Source organism: Emys orbicularis, chromosome 2 (genome assembly GCF_028017835.1).
Source record: "Emys orbicularis isolate rEmyOrb1 chromosome 2, rEmyOrb1.hap1, whole genome shotgun sequence".
Lineage (NCBI taxonomy): Eukaryota > Metazoa > Chordata > Testudines > Emydidae > Emys > Emys orbicularis.
The window spans coordinates 109571087-109591155 of NC_088684.1; the positions used below are offsets into that span (position 1 = coordinate 109571087).

At 39.5% G+C, this 20069-nt stretch overlaps 1 protein-coding gene across 1 annotated transcript in view; it reads right to left on the reverse strand.

Annotated features, from left to right (window-relative positions):
- Positions 1-2660: 2660 nt before the first annotated feature.
- The window catches only part of E2F3 (E2F transcription factor 3), a 55970-nt gene continuing 38561 nt past the window's right edge, over positions 2661-20069 (reverse strand). Inside the window, exons 2-7 of the mRNA XM_065399553.1 lie at positions 15772-15883; positions 9306-9525; positions 8527-8685; positions 5530-5644; positions 3745-3883; positions 2661-2926 (exon numbers count right to left, since the gene is read on the reverse strand). Coding sequence (XP_065255625.1) covers positions 2661-2926; positions 3745-3883; positions 5530-5644; positions 8527-8685; positions 9306-9525; positions 15772-15883 — 1011 coding nt within the window. The remainder of the gene's footprint in view (positions 2927-3744; positions 3884-5529; positions 5645-8526; positions 8686-9305; positions 9526-15771; positions 15884-20069) is intronic.

A 20069-nucleotide genomic window follows, 5' to 3' on the forward strand; every position in this document is an offset into this window, starting at 1 on the left:
TCAAATGGATGTAGATGCTCAAGCCCTAGGTTAACAAACCCTGGGTCTGCTAACTCGAGTTCTACTAAACCTGGGTTTGTATTTGTAGTGTAGACATACCCCAAGTGTCTTCAATGTAATTAATCTTGATTCAAACGGAGAGTCTTTCCATCAGTTCCTTAAGTTATCAACCTATACTCATGCCACTCCTAAAAACCATTTCTTCTGTCAAGCCCATAAGTAGGAATTCATAATGCTTAAAGTTAAATAAAATAAAACTGTCATCCCACCACTCGATTTCCTAGTGTGTCACATCTTGCGTGCATGCCTTTTCTTTAGATTGTAAAGGTCTGTCTTTGTTTTTCTGGCTTGTACAGCACTGAGTATATTGTCAGCACTAAACAGACAAGTAATCTATTGGAATACTGCTGGTGTTAAATGGTATAACCTGACTGATTAAAAAGCAATTCTACATAAACAGAAGACGTTTCTCTCACTAAATAAAAAAGAGAAAAAAAAGCAACAGTAACGTCTGTACCTGATGAAGGACCTCTTTAAGACGAATGATATTGATCTAAAAGTACCAAGAGTAACAAGAATTTAAACAGTATTCAAAAATAAACACCTGCATACAAATCTAAACTCTTTAAAAAATCATTTTTTATTGATTCATTACCATACAAAATTTATTCAAATTACATCAATTTAAAGTGGTAAGATCACAGCTAGAGAACAGGTCACCCTTTAATAAATCTATTTACAAAACTCATAAAAGCTTTTTTTTTTTTTTTAAACATTATTTTACAGGGTTTCTTTTTTTCTCAACTAGCATACAATGCAAAGCTAATTTAGATTAGTATTTTGCCCACACACACTGGGACAAGTGTTTAATTTATACAAAACAGTATAACAAAAAGGACAATAATATAATCTATTAGTCTCAATTTTATCCTTCCCACAAAGTGCCCCCTTGTCTCTCAGAAAATGTCATGCTTACTCAGCTTTTACTTTCCTCTTCCACAAGACTACAATTTAAATACTGCGATTTTATTTACAGATCCACATCATTTAACAAAAAAACCTCTTAAAAAATTACAAACAAGCTAGAAAATATTCTGGCAGTGTTTACAAATTAATTCCTATTGTACAAATCTGCTAGGTAACTAAAGTGTGAGTACAGAACATATATCAACTTAAATATAACCACTTAATGAACTATGCACACATTTGTACATATAAACACACACTTAACACTGTTTAACAGTTCTTAATGTGTTGCACTTTATACATTGTTATATTCTAAAGCTCAGTCATATAGTTCTTATTCTAGTACTTTTACTTTTAGTCATTTCATATGTGAGCTTTTATAGCAGCAACTCAATGGTACCAGAAAACCTGCTTACATCATATGCAAACTACAATACAAAATAGTACTAATTTACTATGTGTGTCAGATAATCACGACAGTAATACAAACAAAAAAAAGATTATATGGGGCATCCTCTACACCAACATTTAGCCCATAAAGTGGCAACATTTTAAACAAAAACAGAAGGTATATTTAAGACTTATTAGAATTCCTCTCACTTTCAAAAAATAAATATTGGTGCTTTACTATACTACCAGAGAGTTTCAAAAAATAAACGTAATTCAGTTAATGTGGTACTTACAGTTATGTAGTTCTTGCTTTGGGGAAAAAAGCTCTGTGTTGCTGGCGAGGAGAATTATAAAAGCTGGAAGCAGAGACAGCTTACCCGCTGATATAAATATGGTATACTGAACAAACAAAGCTTAGTATAAATTATTTTCCATAGAGAGAAAAACACAGTGCATATCTAGTAGGCACTTAACACAAAGCCCCACTTAGTACCACAAAAATTTATGTACCAGGTCTAGTGTGCACACTGGGGGCAGTAAAATTGAACTGTGCATCTTTGTTCCATTTTAAAAAGAGAAACACTTTCACACACATATGTAAGCATTTTAAAAATCTGTGGTTACTATGAGAAGTGGCAGAACTTTATCCTTCGCCCATATTTGTAATATACACTAAATTTAAAGTTTATTTTTTATTAAAAACGTATAAGGACATTAGTATCTGACCTCATACTGAGACACATACATTGCTCAAACTGAGCATTATGAGAGCAATTTAAACATTCCCAGGAAGAGCTGAAGAAACCCATTTCACACTCTTGCATTACTTCCTATTTACATTTACTGCAGGTACAATCCATGTTGTGAGACTCAGAAGACATGCGTTTTCCATAGAAGGCACAGCTTGAAATTCAATTTTAAAAATTGCTATTAGTTACTAAACCAGTTCATTGAGCCCTTCTCCACAAGCCCACTGTACACAGTAAGCAGAGATTTGGGAGGTGGGGTGGGGGGTGAGAGAGGAACCTTTTATGATCACCTGCCTGCATGATGTGCCACTTGCTGATGCACAAGGCCCTGGAGCCTAGGGTCAAACAAGGCTTTGTTGCAAGAGACTACAGTTGTGGTCATACTATTCTAGGAAGTATTTCATTAAAATGTCAGCATTGTTCAGGAGTCTGGTTGAGTCTGTAATGCTACACTTGGGAGTAGGAAGGAGGGAGGGGACAACACAGAATCACAGCAGGAGTTCTGGTTCCATTTAAAAAAAATGGTTTATATGGAAAATAATTAACAAAATATAATCAGCTGTATATAAATTCATCCACCAATGAGGGAAGCTTTTCTAAATCATAAGCATCAAAAAGATCACTGATGCCCTCTTCTTCCCCAAGGCTCAGCAGGTAATCTTCCTGAAGCAGAGGAGGCAGCAAGTTCACAAACGGCCCTTCGAAATTGGAGGGAATTTGGTCCTCTGTTTGCTGCAAAAGGTTGGTTGGAGAAGCCAATGGAGAGAGGTTTGCCATGTTTACCGAGCAGTCCCCTTGTCCTGAGTTACCAGAAGCCAGATCTGTAAGATGTGAAAATAAAAGAATTTATCCTATTTGAAATATTATGCATGGATGAGATAAAGTTACTAAATGATGCAAAGAGCGTTTTTCACCATGTCATTTAAACACAAAGCAAATAAAAGGTGGCCCTCTTTTTCTGTTATGTCCACCTGATTATACAAAATAAACAGCATGTCAGAAAAAAATATCACTAAGTCCAGTAACAACCCGATCACAGCAGTTTAAGATTCACTAAACAATTTACCAAAATCATGCTGCAGAAAGTGGCATCTGTCAGGAATTATTTATAATTAAATTAAATTAAAAACACTAATTCTTCAATAGGACCCAATAAGTAAGCTTATTATTAATGTATGAAAGTCTTAGCAGGCCACACAGAATGACTCAGACTATTTCAAAGTTAAGTACCTTTAAGGCTCTCTAAATAAATATAAAATGTCATCAATGTCTGACATTGGTTATCTGCAGATGACAATAAGTGAATTTAAAATTCTGCCTCCAATTATGAGAAACATTATGTTTGTTTGCTGCCTTTTGTTGTATGTCAGCAAGTGATAAGAAACTAAATATATTTTCAATGTTATATATATTTATGATACACTTAGGACATATAGTTTCATACCACATGTAAATACCAAACCCGATGATAAGCAAATGACAAACAGGGGAAATACATTTTCTAATATGCAGTCTAGAAACCTTACATCTTTCTAGCTTAGACAAAAAACCCAACCAAAAAAACCAGGCATCTGTACAGATTACTTCTTTTAGTTAAACTTTCAAGACCTTGTGCATCATAACAGAAAGAGAATTTTACCTTTGGAAATTGTTTTTGAGATATTTCCGTTGTGGTCCTGATTGTATGTTTTAATAGGACTGAGGCTGTCATTCTCTTCTGGACATAGATAAACCTCAATAGGTCCTTCGGTACTAGATAAATGGATCAGCGCATTCTGCTAACAGAAAAGATTTCAAATTTCAGCAAAGTTCTATGGTAACAAGCACTATAATAGTGACTTTTTTTCACCACTGAAGGTCATATGATATGGTATGTTTTGGTTGCCACTGTTTGAGTTCTGGTATAATGATCAGAGGCATTACAAATTCCACATCGATCCCCGTGTTTACATTTCACCTTATTTTTGTAACATGTGAAAGGTTTTGCTGGCAAAGCTCTTAGTTAGGAAGAGAGCATTTAAGGCTACCCACCTCTGTAACAAAATTAGGGCATGTCTACGCTTCAAATTTAAATCATCTCAAGTTAAATCAACCTACAGCCAATGCAGTCATTAAATTGGCTCTTTAGGTCCACACTACATTCCTTCTGTAGGTGGTGCACGTCTTCACCAGGAATACTTGCACCGACTTAAGTGGGGAATTGTGGAGCACTGACAGCCTGAGCCATCAACCCTCGGGCAGCGCTCCGGCCATCAGCCCCTGGGCAGCAACAGGCAATGTAAACAACTCAGTGTCTACACAGACACTGCATCATCCTAACTATATCAACTTAAACACTACACCTCTCGCAGAGGTGGAGTTATTAGGTCGGTGTAGTGGGTAACTTATATTGGCGGGAAGGACATTTTAGTGTAGACACATACAGAGTTTGGTTGATGTAAGCCGCCCTATATCGACCTAGCTCTATAGTGTAGACCAGGCCTTAAAAGTTCACCGATTTCTGTGTTATGTTATAGTGAGGTACATATAAAGGGGATTGGACTCTTAATACTTTGTCACAATAGTTATAACCTGTTGCACTTTAAATCTCATCCTATCATAAAGCAAGTCACAGAATAGCATATTATGGTTTGATTTATTTAAAAGGTTTCTGACTTAAGGGCATGGCAGAGATGCCTTTTCACATGTTAAAAAAAGTTTTTCAGCTTGTATTTCATCTGCATATTGATCTATTCCCTTGCTCCTCTTAACAAAGCAAATGCCACTGTCTTATACCAGACTCATTCTGTAGGAACCTTCTTCTGAGATTAAAATTCCCACCTCATCTTGAGAAGTTAGTATTTTTCTCTTTCATTACATCAGTCTAGGATATTTTTTTTTTTGTGAAAATGTACCTAGTCAGTCACCCTTCGTATTATGATGAAAAACACAAATATTAACTCCACAATCGAAAAAGAATCACTTCCCTCAAGCAAGTGGAGCTTGTCAAAGCTGCAGTTCATTATTAGCAATCTAAGGGGCATTAGCACATTCAGAATCATGCACTTCGACATTCTTCTTTTAAAGTTACCTACTACACTATTTGACAAAAGTTCCTCGTGCTAATCATGTTTTGCATTCAAAAGTAGCATGAATTAGTTGAAGAGGGAGCTGGACTTGAGAGTATGAAAATCAAAGGATACAACTGCAAGAGTGCAGGAGAGGAGAAGAAATATAAAAGATTAGTATCTGAGTTATGTAAATGGCAGTTTCTGATTGTATAGTTCTCGTTGATTTTGACAATGTCCCCAAAGTGCTCAAGACATATCAACATCATCCAACTTAAGACAAGCATTTCAGATGCCACAGGCAAGCACAGACACACATCCTCCATTTGTAGTTAAAAAATTACATTATGCAACAAGAGACGCTACGGTGCTCTTACCTCCACTGGGTCAGGCACTTCAAGTCTGGTTTCTGGAGGTGCTTTCACAACTATAACGGTTTGGTCTTTAAGGCCATTAATTTTTCGAATATCTTGATATGTAACATAAGCTAATGTAATCAGTGTTAAGGAGTCCTTCCAATCAAAGATGCAGCATATTCACATTAAAAGAAAAAAAATGTTTCTGCAAAAAATAATTGATTCTACAAGCTTTGTTCCCAGTTAATCTTCATATTGATCCTCCTCACCCCTATTTTAATTTCAGTACAGTATTCTCCCCGATACTGGAATCCATTCTTTGTAGCCACTAACCTTCAGGCAAATAAGGACCAGTTGAGATTCTAAGCAAAGCATGTCAGTACTGTGCCTTGATCAAACAGCTGGGCCACTATTCAGTGACAAAAGATATTTTCACTTGCATCTGGGTGCTGCTGTTTCCAGCTGTGTGTGTGTGTGTGTGTGTGTGTGTGCGCGCACAGAAAATGTCAACATACTTGCAAACTAATTACATAGAATTGGGAACGTCAAAAGAAATTTTAAGATAATTTGCAAACACAGACACATGCATTCTCCCCCCTTTCACTCCGCTTCCCCCCCCCAATAATTTTAAATGTAACATTCAATCACCCATACTGTAATTTCAGTAAATTTTTAAATTTAAATTTGTTGGTAATTATTTCTCAAGGAGTGGCATCTATCATTTTCTTTTATTACTGTGACAATATATCCTGGGTTTTCCTGGCAATCATCCAGGTTGATAGAAGTTGTAATAAAGTGATGCACATCATTTTGTGTGTTCCCAGGTTCCCATAAAAATGCTTAGAGCAATCTCATCTAATGCCCCTTTGGAAAGGAGGAAAGTAAAAAAGAAATAACTTAACAACTGATTTTACTTTTTTTTAATTTAGTGCACATAAGAAGTGTCATATTTAAGCACTGGGAAATGATGTTCGCTGTTTATATATAGAACATTACAGTGGTCAACATTAATACATTTTGCTAAGTCACCACACTGTGGTATCTCAGTATTACTCATTGCTCAGTATAGGAAATAACTACTGTCAGCATACAAGTGTTTCAGGGTCTTCATTTTTGCCTGTGAAGCACCTACCACACTCTTTGTACTGCAGAAGTGAAGACTTATAATGACAGTTACTACTGTGTGTTAATTTTTGGTAGATCTGAACTTTAAATTATGACCACAGTGCAGCACAGCAGAACAGTACTAATTGCCCCAACTCCATACCACCAATGTATCTCAAAACTAACTTGGACTGAACTGAAGTGAGATGGTAGCTCAGCCATCATGCTCATTCAAATCCTTTGCCTCTCTACTGAGATTGCCAGGAAAGGCAAAGTGCATAGTGGTTTTGTATCAGATGCAAATTTAAATGAAAGCACCAAATCAACTTTCTTTCACAATAGATTTGGATTGGAATTGAACTGGCATCCTACAGGTGAAAGGCTATATATCACATTAACCAATTTTCTAAGCCATCTAGTCCCTCTTAATGCTTTCAAGAAGACCTGAAAATTCTCTTACAGTTTGGTCAGTTGACAAGCAGGAATGCAATTCCCTTTGTTGGAGAAACAAAAACAACTAAGGCTGGTCTTATTCCAATAAGCCCAAGGTAATAATATCACTAAGTTACTCTCCAATTCTACTGCCATCACTACAGGAGTATATAACCCATGCAGCCTGGTCTTGAACAGTGTCCAGATACCACCTCACACAAAAAATAAATATAAAAACAAAACAAGTCTGTTCTCTGAGAATAAGAGCAAAAAGAGAAAAGCTAATAAAACAAGCTTCTCAGCTACAGTAACAGTAATTCTTCGTCAGTCTGCACCATGGTAGGCAACAGATTTTACTGAGACAAAGACAGGATCAACCCTGTGTTTAGTGTTTCTGTGCTTTCACGTCAGTATCCACTGGAAGGAACTATGAATTTACTTTAAAGCAGCACTGCTATTTTATATCATGGTACATTTCCTGGCTTATAAATTCACTAATCAAATACATTCAAATGTGGATGTTTCCACAGTGGTCATGATTAAAAAATCAACACTGACACAGTAAACGTTACAGGTTTTTTTTTTTTTTAAGGATAGGAAATAAGTGCAGTTTTTCATATTTCACTGAAATCAAATGTTGACTTTTGAAAAATCAACTACAGTATGTAATAAAGATCTTCATCATATATCAATGGGTGACATGTCCAGTAAAAGCCACGATACCTTTTAGGATTAACCTGTTCTTCTCAGCCATATGAATACTGGAAAATATATTAATCTTCTGCAACTCACCATTGTTACTAAAATTAGTAACTTATATTTAAAATATATCTAGCTTGGGTTTTTATCACCATAGTATCTAGGAAGCATTTATTTCCATAGTATCTAGAGGTTAGGAAACAATAAGGTAAGTTGCAAACAAAGGCAGATTCAGCCTTTGCCTTCCTAGAGTTCAATTGCTTGTATTTGGTTTTTTTGTAATCTTTATATACATATTAATGTATTTGCATATATTAAGCAATAAATATATGCATATATACAAGATCTAGGTAGTAATATAAAAATACGTACACAAAAAATGTAGCTTATGTTTGCAAAAAGTGGGTTTTGATCTGGGTTCAGAATTGTAAAACAAGCGCACAATGTTTTAAAAGACACCCTTGAACTTAATGTTTTGTCTTCACTGCACTGTAATGAAACTGCTGAACTCTTGGTCCTACTACTTTATCTAAAGATGGATATTTTGGGACCTCTTCATACATCAACATTTCTTATATGCTCCAGAAATGTTAAATGTTTAATTTTATAATTGATGTAAGTGCTTTCTTAGCTACATCTGCATTAAATCACAGAAAACTGTTAGCTTTTGGAATGAATTTTCAGTGGTGTGTGTCACTTATCTCTATTTTGAAGAGTCTTCCTAACTCTTACTCTAGCAGCAGGGAGGTTAACCATATTTGGAAATGATGGCATAAAGGATATCTCTGATTCTCTGAATCCTCTGTTAGCAACTTGAGGTCCAGGGTGCAACTTTGGATCAATTCATCCAGTTTCTTCTCTTCCTGACTGAGTTCAGTCACCTCCTTTGACAGGCCTTGACACTGTGCCAGCGTGCCCCCATCATCAGATAGACTGCAGCCCCTACAAATCCAAAGAAGGCAGGGTCTTTGTAATCATTATTACAACTCAAAACTACACTGTAGGAGGAGGGGAGCAAGGAAAAAAGAGGTGCGTCTTTAAGTTACAAGCCTTGATTACTGCAGCCTTCATCCCCTAAAGCAGCTTAAAGGATGCCAATATAAACCAAGCTTCTCAGAGAAGGCACCTTGTATTGTGGCACCATTTAATACAAGAATTTCTTACGAGAGGCCTATCAGATATTAAAAAACTATCTTAAGTAACAGGTTTCAGAGTGGTAGCCGTGTTATTTTGTATCAGCAAAAACAACGAGGAGTCCTTTTGGCACCTTAGAGACTAACAAATGTATTTGGGCATAAGCTTTCGTGGGCTAAAACCCATCTGATGAAGTGGGTTTTAGCCCACGAAAGCTTATGCCCAAATACATTTGTTAGTCTCTAAGGTGCCAAAAGGACTGCTCGTTGTTTTTATCGTAAGTAAATAACATTAAAAGGCTTTTCTATTTTTGGAAAGTCTGTTGGACGATCGCTGGGAGCAGGAGTGTGAGGCTGGAAGCAGAGACGGGAAACACTGCCACTTTATATAACAGTGCAATCAGCTGGAGAAGGATGGTGAATACTCACATCCACTGAATGTTGTTTTTGGATTTCTTCTTAATGAGATGGATGCCTTCCAGTACATTGGTGATATCATAAATCCTCCGTTTCTGCACCTTGAGGACCTCTGCTGCTCTGTTCAAATCCACGACCCCATCTGGGGACTGGCTCAGCAGCTGAATGAACTTCTTCGTGAGAAGACCAAGTGATGTATCATACCGAGTCTTTTCTGAAGGAGATTTTGGAGCTTGGAAGAAAAAGGAATATAAAAAAGGAAGGAGGAGGAAAGAAACGAGTTTGTTAGCTGCTGTTCAAATCAGTTTTCCCATTTCAGTTTTGAAACGGGCATTTGAAGCAACAAAATGTTTTGCAGAAACTACCTACATATTTTACTACAGAAAGCTCTTAAACTTCCGCATTAGCACAAACCCTACCGTTGGATATTTATATGGTTTCATAGTGCATCTCTCTAAAGAACAAGGCACATGGACTCAATTTAAAAAAAACACACCGTGTACTTCCCATTAGCTTAATGGACAATGCATAATGAAAGTTTAAGACTATGCAAAGTATGGCAACGTAATTTTTTAACAATATTTCGGTATACTTTTGTCTTGGCAGCAACACCAACTACCTACCCTTTATCAGGCTGCTAGCCAGTTTTCTTCATGGGTTGATTGTCCCTCTTTTACGGTAACAGATAACTTAAGGGTTTCACGGGCAATTAACCATAACTTTGGTGCTCTTCAGTAGGTGTACCAAATGACAGTTTCCCTAATTTACAGACGACTCACGTGAATCAATGAGATTTACACCAAATTTACAAGACAGACAGTTAATCATGCATCCAAGGCTATATATTATTTCTCCTTAACCTTAGAATAACTCCTTAAAACCAGTAAAATACAGAGTTTTCCCCCAATTTGCCCTCACAACCCTCACAATGATGTGAAAGTAGTGAGGGAAAACTAGGGAAGAGTGCTGTACTTTACTGGTCTTAAACCATGAATCAGCAACTGACTGACTCTCACTGGAAAATGAGAGGGACATATTTTCTATATGCCCAGAAAATTAATTGACAAGTTTTGCAGTGGCACACAATCGTAACTGCAAAACAAATCTATATTTGTACAGGCACATAACTAAGTGTTTTTTCCATGAACAAATGGTGGCATCTATTCATTTCATAGATGCGTTTTCAGAGGCCAGTTTAAATATGTGGCCCAGAATAAAAAGGTGTTACTAACCTTCCGTAACTGTTGTTCTTGGAGATGTGTTGCTCATGGCCATTCCAAAGTAGGTGTGTGCTCACCCTGAACACCGCTGCCAGAAAGTTTTTCCCTCAGCGGTATCTGTCAGGTCAGCTTTTGATGCCCTCTGGGGTCATGCGCTCATAGCATCAGTATAAAGGGGCCCGTTGATCTGTAGCCCCCTCAGTTCCTTCTCGTCGGCTAATCTGACAGAGGGGCAGGCCAGGGGCGGGGGTGGAATGGATTTGAGCAACACATCTCCAAGAACAGTTACAGAAGGTCAATAACGTTTTTCTTCTTCGAGTGATTGCTCATGTCAGTGCCTAAGTAGGTGACTGCCAAGTAGTTGCACAGGTCGAGGGTTCGGAGTTCATTGGCATGCTGATTGTAATACCACTCGGCTGAAACCTGAGTCGTCTCTAGCCTGCTGGGTGATGGCGTAATGAGAGGTGTGGACTGACACGACCACGCTGCCGCTCTACGCATATCCCATATAGGAACTTGAGCCACAAACGCTGCTGAAGATGCTTGAGCCCTTGTAGAATGCGCCATCAGGGTAAGAGGAGCGGGGTCCTTCGCTGGGTCATAGCATGTGCAGATATAGGAAGTGATTCACAAAGAAATTCTCTGGGCCGAGACTGGAAGGCAGACAGAATGAAAGGCAATGGCTACGAAAAGCTGAGTAGATTTCCGAAATGACTTAGTCCTTTCTATGTAGAAAGCTAGTGCACGTCTGACATCCAGCGAGTGGAGTCTCTGTTCCTCTCTGTTGACTTGCGGTTTCGGATAGAAGACTGGTAGGAAGACATCCTGGTTACTATGGAATTGTGAGACCCCCTTTGGAAGGAAGGCCAGATGTAGCCGCAACTGAACCTTGTCCTTGAAGATAACTGTATATAGTGGTTCCGACGAAAGGGCTCGGATCTCCAAGACCCTTCTGGTAGAAGTAATGGCCACCAGGAAGGCCACCTTCCAGGATAAGTAGAGGAGGAACGCTAGCCCCCAGCTCGCCCCTTCTCTCCGTGCCCTCCCACCCCACCCCGCCGTAGACATGAGCCCCCTCTCTCCCCTGCATCAGGAGCCCCAGGGCCCCCTATCCCCTCTGCGGCCGGAGCAATGAGCCTCTCCCCCGCCACCTGGAAGAGCCCCGAACGCACACCCTCCTTGCCTGGAGGAGCCCTGGGCCAGCCACAGCCATGCCTTCCCTACTCTCCCCTCCCCAGACCCCAAGCCACCTGAGAAAAGCCGCAGCGTCTCTTCCCAAAGAACTTGCGCTTTCATTAACCCCATACAGGTTCCAGAGTGGCTGAGAAGGTGGTATCTGGTATTCAGCTTCCTGGGTTCATCAGTAATCTCTCTGGACTCCCCCCGCCACCTCCCCTGGCCTATTATACCTGCCACCCATGTTGCCAGCGGTTCAAATAGAGGTCCCATTAACCTGGCCAACACCAAGTTGCGGTCCTGGGAGGGAGTGGCTGCTGTACCTGGGGGTATAATCTCTCAAAGCCTTGTTGTGCCTTGTCACGAACAGATCTATCTGGAAAGTCCCCAACTTCTGGAAGAGGCCTTTCCCGACATCTGGACAGATGACCATTGGAGAAGGCTCTGCTGAGGTGATCCACTAGCTAGTTCTGTGACCCCAGGAGATAGGAGGGTTCAAGATGGATCAAGTGGGCTACTAAAAATTCCCACAAGAAAAGAGTTTTCTGGCACAGGTGAGAGGAATATGCTCTACCCTGCCTGTTTACATAAAACATCAGTATCGTGTTGTCTGTAAGAACCGAAACACACTTGCCCTTCAGGAGAGGTTGGAATGCCTGGCAGGCTAGGCGAACCACCCTGAGCTCCCTGACGTTGATGTGCAGCGAGAGGCCCTGAGTTCTAAAGGACCCCAAATGAGCTCCCCAGCCCATCGCCGAAGTGTCTGATGAGACACATTCACGGTTGGGGTCTCGAGAATGGGACTCCTGCACACACTGCCCATGGAACCAACCACTAAAGAAGGGAGGCGATCACTGGTGGAGGAAGTGTGATGACCATGTCTAAGTGATGTCGGCCCAGTGCATAAGCCAATCAAGCCTGAAGAAGTCTGAGCCGCAGCCTCGCATGTTGCACCACATAGGTGCATGAAGCCATATGGCCTAGGAGCTTTAGGCAGTTTCTTGTAATGTGATGGGGTGGTTTCTGAGGCGTCTATGAGCGCCCCTGTCATAACTATAAAAGGAAGGGTAACAGCTCTCTGTGTACAGTACTAAAATCCCTCCTGGTCAGAGACTCCAAAATCCTTTTACCTGTAAAGGGTTAAGAAGCTCGGGTAACCTGGCTGACACCTGACCCAGAGGACCAATGAGGGGACAAGATACTTTCAAATCTTGGGGGGGGAAAGGCTTTTGTGTGTGTCCTTTGTTTAAGGGGTTGTTCGCTCTTGGGACTGAGAGGGACCAGACATCAATCCAGGTTCTCCCCATCTTTCTAAACAAGTCTCTCTTATTTCAAAATTGTAAGTAAAAGCCAGGCAAGGCGTCTTAGATTTACTTTGTTTTCTCAACTTGTAAATGTACCTTTTACCAAAGTGCTTATCTTGTTTGCTATACTTTGAACCTAAGACAGAGGGGATTCCTCTGAGCTCTTTGAGTTTGATTACCCTGTAAAGTTATTTTCCATACTGATTTTGCAGAGATGATTTTTACCTTTTGCTTTAATTAAAAGCCTTCTTTTTAAGAACCTGATTGATTTCTCCTTGTTTTAAGATCCAAAGGGGGTTTGGATCTGTATTCACCAGGAGTTGGTGAAAGGAAGGAGGGGGGAAGGGTCAATCTCTCCTTGTTTAAGATCCAAGCAGTTTGGATCTGTATTCACCAGGGAATTGGTGAAAGGTTTCTCAAGGCTTCCCAGGGAGGGAATCCATCGAGAATGGTGGCAGCGGGACCAGAGCTAAGCTGGTAGATAAGCTTAGCAGTTTTCATGCAGGCCCCTACATTTGTACCCTAAAGTTCAAAGTAGGGATACAGCCTTGACAGCCCCTATTGCTCAGAACTGGGCTTCCAGGAGGAAGGCTCTGGCTTGGACCAAGTCGAGGATCGTCAGGATGAATTCTGTCCTTCGAACGGGGGAGAAAGTAGACTTCTGGATCTTTATCAACAGGTCTAAGTCCTGGAAAATTGACTGCATTAACTTTACATTTGTCTCCACCTGGGTCTTGGTGCAACCTCTGATCAGCCAGTCGAGGTAAGGGTAGACCTGAACCTCCCTGGTTGGAATGGTTTTCTTTGGTGCCGGAGATGACGGAGGGTGCTGAGGTTCCTGAGAAGCAGAAACAATGTCCGTTCTTGGTGCTGGGGGTGACGACGGGTGCTGAGGCTCCCTAAGAATCGCCAGGGCACTCCTAACAGAGGCTGAAGTACTCAGTGCCACAAAGTGGGGTTTGTTAACCTAACTAACTGTTCTAACAACTACAATAATGGTAACTATATACACCAAGTAGAAATAAAGTCCACTGAAGGTGTACTTGCAAATATAAGGACGAGGTAGTTTCACCGACTGTCACAGGTGGTAAGAAGGAAATGGGGGATGCAGGTCGGCGGGCCCCTTTATACTGGCACTATGAGCGTGCTAACCCAGGGGGCACCAGAGCTCGACCTGACAGATACCACTGAGAGAAAAATTTTCTGGCGGCCGTGCTCGGGACAAGCACACACGTACTTTGGAATTGACATGAGCAAGCACTTGAAGAGCTAAGTAGTATTCCAAACTATTTCTATATTTGGTGCTGCACACCCTGATTTTGTTGGTCTTGTAATCTCTGAAGATACAGAGAATACAAAACGTTTCAAACTCTTGCATCAGGACAATAAGCCAGCCAGTAACCAAAAAGGGTTAAGAAGAAGATTCCCCTATGGGCAGATTATACCACAGTTTTCCACTATTGGGTTTCTTGCACCTTCTTTCAAAGCTTCTGGTACCAGCTACTCTCTGAGAAGGCTCTACACAAGATGGATCACTGGCCTGACCCAGTATGGCAGTGTCTACGTTCCCACATCTAATTGTAAAAGTCAGGCTATGTCTACACTACGGACCTTACAGCGGAACAGCTGTACCGCTACAGTTCTGCTGCTGTAAGGTCTCTCCTGTAGTCCCTCTTCACTGGCAGGAGAGCGCTCTCCTGCCGGCATAATTAAACCACCCCCAATGACCGGCATTATCTAGGTCTGCAGGAGACCCTCTCCTGCAAACATAGCACTGTCCACACCAGCACTTTTTCTGGTGAAACTTGTCGGTCAGGAGTGTGTTTTCTCACACCCCTGACCAACAAAAGTTTTACCAACAAAAGTGGTAGTGTAGACAAAGCCTTAGTCAATCTGAAATCTAACCTAGAAGTGGGCACTAAGAGTATCCTGAAATTAAAGAATATTGTGTCTTTCCTATGGAGATATATTCATCCACCCACTCACAAAAGGAGGCAATTTGTACCTATTCCTTTGGCAGATTCAGGGTCGACACAGGGACACTAAAGTGAGCTAATCCAAATTAACTAAAACTGTGGATTTAAAGCAGTTTAGTTAAGCCACATTAAACCCCTTTGTGGACAGTCTCATTCAGAATTAAAGAGGCCTTCATTTGTTTTAAATGAAGCTAAACAGGTTTAATGTGGTTTAACTCAGTGGTTCTCAACCAGGGGTAGGCATATCCCTGGGGGTACGCAGAGGTCTTCCAGAAAGTACATCAACTCATCTAGATATTTGCCTAGTTTTACAACAGACTATATAAAAAACACTAGCGAAGTCAGTACAAACTAAAATTTCATATAGACAATTACTTGTTTATACTGCTCTATATTCTATACACTGAAATATAAGTACTGTACAATATTTATATTGATTTATTTTATAATGATATGGTAAAAATGAGAAAGTAAGCAATTTTTCAATAAGAGTGTGCTGTCACATTTTTGTATTTTTGTGTCTTGATTTTGTAAGCCGGTAGTTTTTAAGTGATGTGAAACTAAGGGGTAGGCAAGACAAATCAGACTCCTGAAAGGGGTACAATAGTCTGGAAAGGTTGAGAGCCACTGGTTTAACGAATCTGCTTTAAATGCACATCTTTAGTTAATTTGGATTAATTTTCCTGAATGTTCCTCTACAGACAAGGCCTTTGGCTGTTGGGTTTTTAGGAAAAGACATCATAAAGGAAGTCCAATATAGCTTTAAGCCCCACACCACAGAGCATAACAAAAGTTTCCTTACTTTTTGGACTATCTGGACTTCTTGTTGCAGCTCTTCCTTTTCCTTTTGGGGTTTTTAATCCTTCAGCAAGATATTGGTGACCACTTTCTCCTAGTTCCAGCCTTCGCTTTGCCTGTTAAGAAGCAAATTTTGTATTGCTGGAGTGTCATAAAAGTACATTGCACTTTACAAAGCATAGAATAATGGAGAAGTGCGGGGGGGGGGGGGGGGGGGGAGAGACAGACGGAAGAGAACTTTACACAGCAACGTATCTATCTAGGTTCTTATTCCACACATCACTATGGTATGAATGTCTACTGGCACCTTAAAACAATTTTAATATTTTACTTAAAGGTCACAATGATGGCTACATTTGAATAAGCAAGTAGATCTTTTAATTTTAAAAGAAAACTGAGTTAGGGACCTATTTCTAGGACAGTATCTAGCGAAGTTTGACTTTCTTGCACTATATGTCAAAGATCTAAAAATATTTCTACCTACCACTGTATTAAGAGTTCTAGTTACAGCACAGAGTGTAACATTAAGGGTGAGCTCACAAATACACACGATGACTTACTTGTACAGCTACATTTTTAGTGAAACATTTTTTTAGGATTCTGTGTATCATCAGAAGACTGCGCCAAGTTATATTTGTGTAAATTAGATTTCACATGCACCATCTGACTTGGTAGCTATGAGAAGTTCATAAATACCAATAATAAAGTTACAGCAATGCTACAATGAACATGGCACCAAGAAGTAAAATGTCTAAGCATGGGAAAAAGAAGGAAATCTGGCCATCTTGAAAGTCTTGCCATCATCTTGGATTATTTTTGCCTTAATCAAGAAGACAACCATTCAGTTTAGCCTACCAAGTGAACTAGAATATATAAAAATTTATTCTGAAACCCAGACTGGAGAAAATGGACCAGTGACAGCATCAGAAAAAGGCTGTTTGAAGACTGTCTACCCAATGTGTTCACGTATGAAGAAGTAAAGCTGTGTACAACCTTGCAAGAAATGAAGGAGATGGCTGAAACTCTGACAAGACTGATCTGCTGAATTAGATAGCAATATAAAGATAGACAAACAACATAAAACATCATCATTAGTGTGAATCCTGTTCCTAGATACCTGAACTATTAATTTTGGAAGCAATTCCATGTCATGCCATTAGCCACTGAAATTGGACCTGGGGATAGCTGATTCATTATCCTAACAATAAGAGGAGCATTAACTTGAATACACACAAATGGGAAGGTAAAACCCATTTCTAACAAAATTTGCCTGCATAGCTGTTTCCAAAAAATGGGGCTAATACAACTAGATTTTATGATTCAGAGTACTTTATTTTATTTATTTAAAACAGACTGACAAATAATCGAACACCAGAGAACTGTATCCTAGTAAGATCTGCTCTGGCCCAAAGCAGGACAGCACATTCCGTTATGGAGCTGTAAATAGTGATATTTTTCTTCTATGTTTTTTTTAATGTGTGCATTTTATTACTGGTTTGTCTCAGAGAGCTCTAAATATATTCAACTTGTATTTACTTTTTGATAACTGGCATCTTTGTGTTGGACTCCCTTTGTGAACCTAAGGCTCATTAACATTAGAGTCAAGGCACAGAGGTTCATCTTACCCCACAACACAGACACACAATTCACAAGCTGCTCTGAGTTAGATTTATCTTTGAGTTAAGAGGGTAGGGGACTAATTCACAGATGACATAACTGCAAGTGAGCTATCCTACATTTCCTCACAAGCACAGACAAAATTATGCTGCTGCAGCCAGACATCCTGAAACAACAGCTCTCTAAAAAAGTCGGAGTTACCTCTGTTCATCTCAATAGGGCATTAACTCTGCAATCCAAGCCTGGCCATTTAAAATGTTGTTGTTAACAGAAACATCCTGCTAATAGACTTTAGCCTGTGTGATTGGATTAATTTGACAAAGATATTACACAGGAACGAAATAAAACTCACTTGTTTTTTAAAATTTTTGTTTCTTCATCAGAGGACTCGGGGATGGAGGGAGGCAGGCAGGGAGAGAAAGGGAGACACTTCAGGATACAGCAAAACCAGGCCACAGGGATTGTGTTAAGAGAAGAATGAAAGATCTCAGGAATATGTGGTGGGGAGAGTTTTTTTTTTTTTTTTTTTTTTAAACAACTCTTCATGAAATAATTATATTATTGAATAGTTTTAAACATCAAACACATATTTTGTGTGGAATGAATTTGCTAACTAATCCTCGTCTCTCTCCTTCTCCAGCCCCACAGATTTTGCAAATATTTTAGGGAAAACAATTTAGAGATTTGTAGTGGCCATAGCCATCGGGAGGTTTACATAAGCATATCTAAGAATATATAGCAAATAGGAGCTTTCTTTAAGGATTTGCCTGCTAACACCCTACAACCTTCTCCTCTGAACTTTATATTACTAAGTACCAACCATGGTTATTCAAACAGCATCTTTTAGCTGCTTCCAATAGTACTGCATGTTTCTGTGTTTTTCAGAAGGTGTTTAAAACAGCAGAATGGTCTTGTCAGTTAACACTGACTATATAGCACTATATGTATACACAGGCAGAGCAGGACTATGGATCTCTGGCAATTAGCACAGATACTACTTCAGAGAGTTATTTTGGAGAACACAAAGGATTTGTATAGGATATGGAATAAGACTTTTAAGAACATTTTCTGGATATTCAGAAGAGTAAAACAGCTTGGTAAATAAGTATTTTAAGAAGCAGTTTCAGCAAATCCTTTTTAGACTGTTTTAATTGCAAGCCAGACATATTATACTTCAGATGGGAAGTGTATTTTTGCATATCCCATATTTGATAAAGATCCAAAAGTGGTTGAAACAGTGTGTTCTCTCAGTTTCCTCTATTGTAGTAAGTCTGTAGGCCAAGGGTTTCATTGCTCATTTCACTTGACTAATGATTTTGTGTCCCCAACTTGAGGCACCCTAAAGGAGTCTAATTTTCAGAGGGTAGATGTTCGGCATTTTCTGAAATCAAGCCCCCTTTGGAGGGATCTCAAGATTGACATTCAACAATTGAGGCAGATTAATTCAGAAGTTGCTTTTGAAAAATCAGGTTATTCATATATTTTTCTAGATCAGAAACTCTGAGACAATTTTAATAATTAGTTTGATACTCCTCTTAGTTGCTCCCATATAAAAAAAAATCAGTTTTCTTAAGCATTTAGGGACTCCCTTCTGTTTGTTTTTCTAAAAAAAAAACAGTGACCAAAAGCACCATTATATTCACACACCTATGCATTATTGTAATAATCTTTGTGCAAAATATGGCTTGTAAAGTATGAAAAAACTAAGACGTGGATCATCAATATTCTTGTGTTGTATATGTATGAAATGCGTACTAAGAGTTATGAACATGAGCTGAAATTATGACTACAATGTGTTTACCAGACAAGTCTGGGGAGCAGTTAAACCGATTTCTCAACAACAAAGGACAAGCTGATGCCTTTAGTCAAGTGTTAAAGTTAATGGGCAATCACTGGTCAAGTGGCCAATCTTTGGCAAAAAAGAGAGGCAGAAACAGATAGATCTGCATTTTAGCAAACAACAACATGGAACCTCTTTCACCAAGAGACTCCATGCCTCCTTCTTCACAGCTGGAATGAATTTTATCAAGGAGTAACCCTCCGGAAAATGCATTTCAAAGGGTGACTGGACTACAAAAGTGAGGGCCAAAAACACCCCAGTCTCTCTCTGTTTCACCTAAGACAACAAAGAAACCAGCCCTTTGACTTTGGGGGGAGATCCTGACCTGAGAATTTGGTCATCCATGTTGCTGGGAACCTATGGTAAGGATTTGACTTTGAACCAAGTCTAGTTTGTTAAGTTGTAGCTACAAGGAAGTGTTTTATCTTTATTTTTCTTGTAACCATTTCTGACTTTAATACCTTATACTTGTACTCACTTAAAACCTCCTTTTTGTAATTAAATAAACTTGTTTTATTTTTAAACTAAACTAATCCAGTGCTGTGTTTAAACTGAACTGTTTGGTAACTCCAGTTAAAGAAGCAAACTGTTGAATACTGACCCTTTAAAGGGCAACGGACCTTTAATATCTGAACTGTCCAGGAGAGGGAGAAAATTCTAGACTCAGTGTGTTGGGGTCACCCTGCAAGTAGTAACCAGGGCTGCTGGAAGCCAGATTGTGACTGGAATGTGGCTAACAGGCTACTGGGGTCAGAGCTGGTGGACCAGGGCTGTAGCTATACACCGACACTCAGAGTGTGACCTGCATGCTGGTAGTCTGTTTGTGAGTGGTCTAGGTTGGGAGC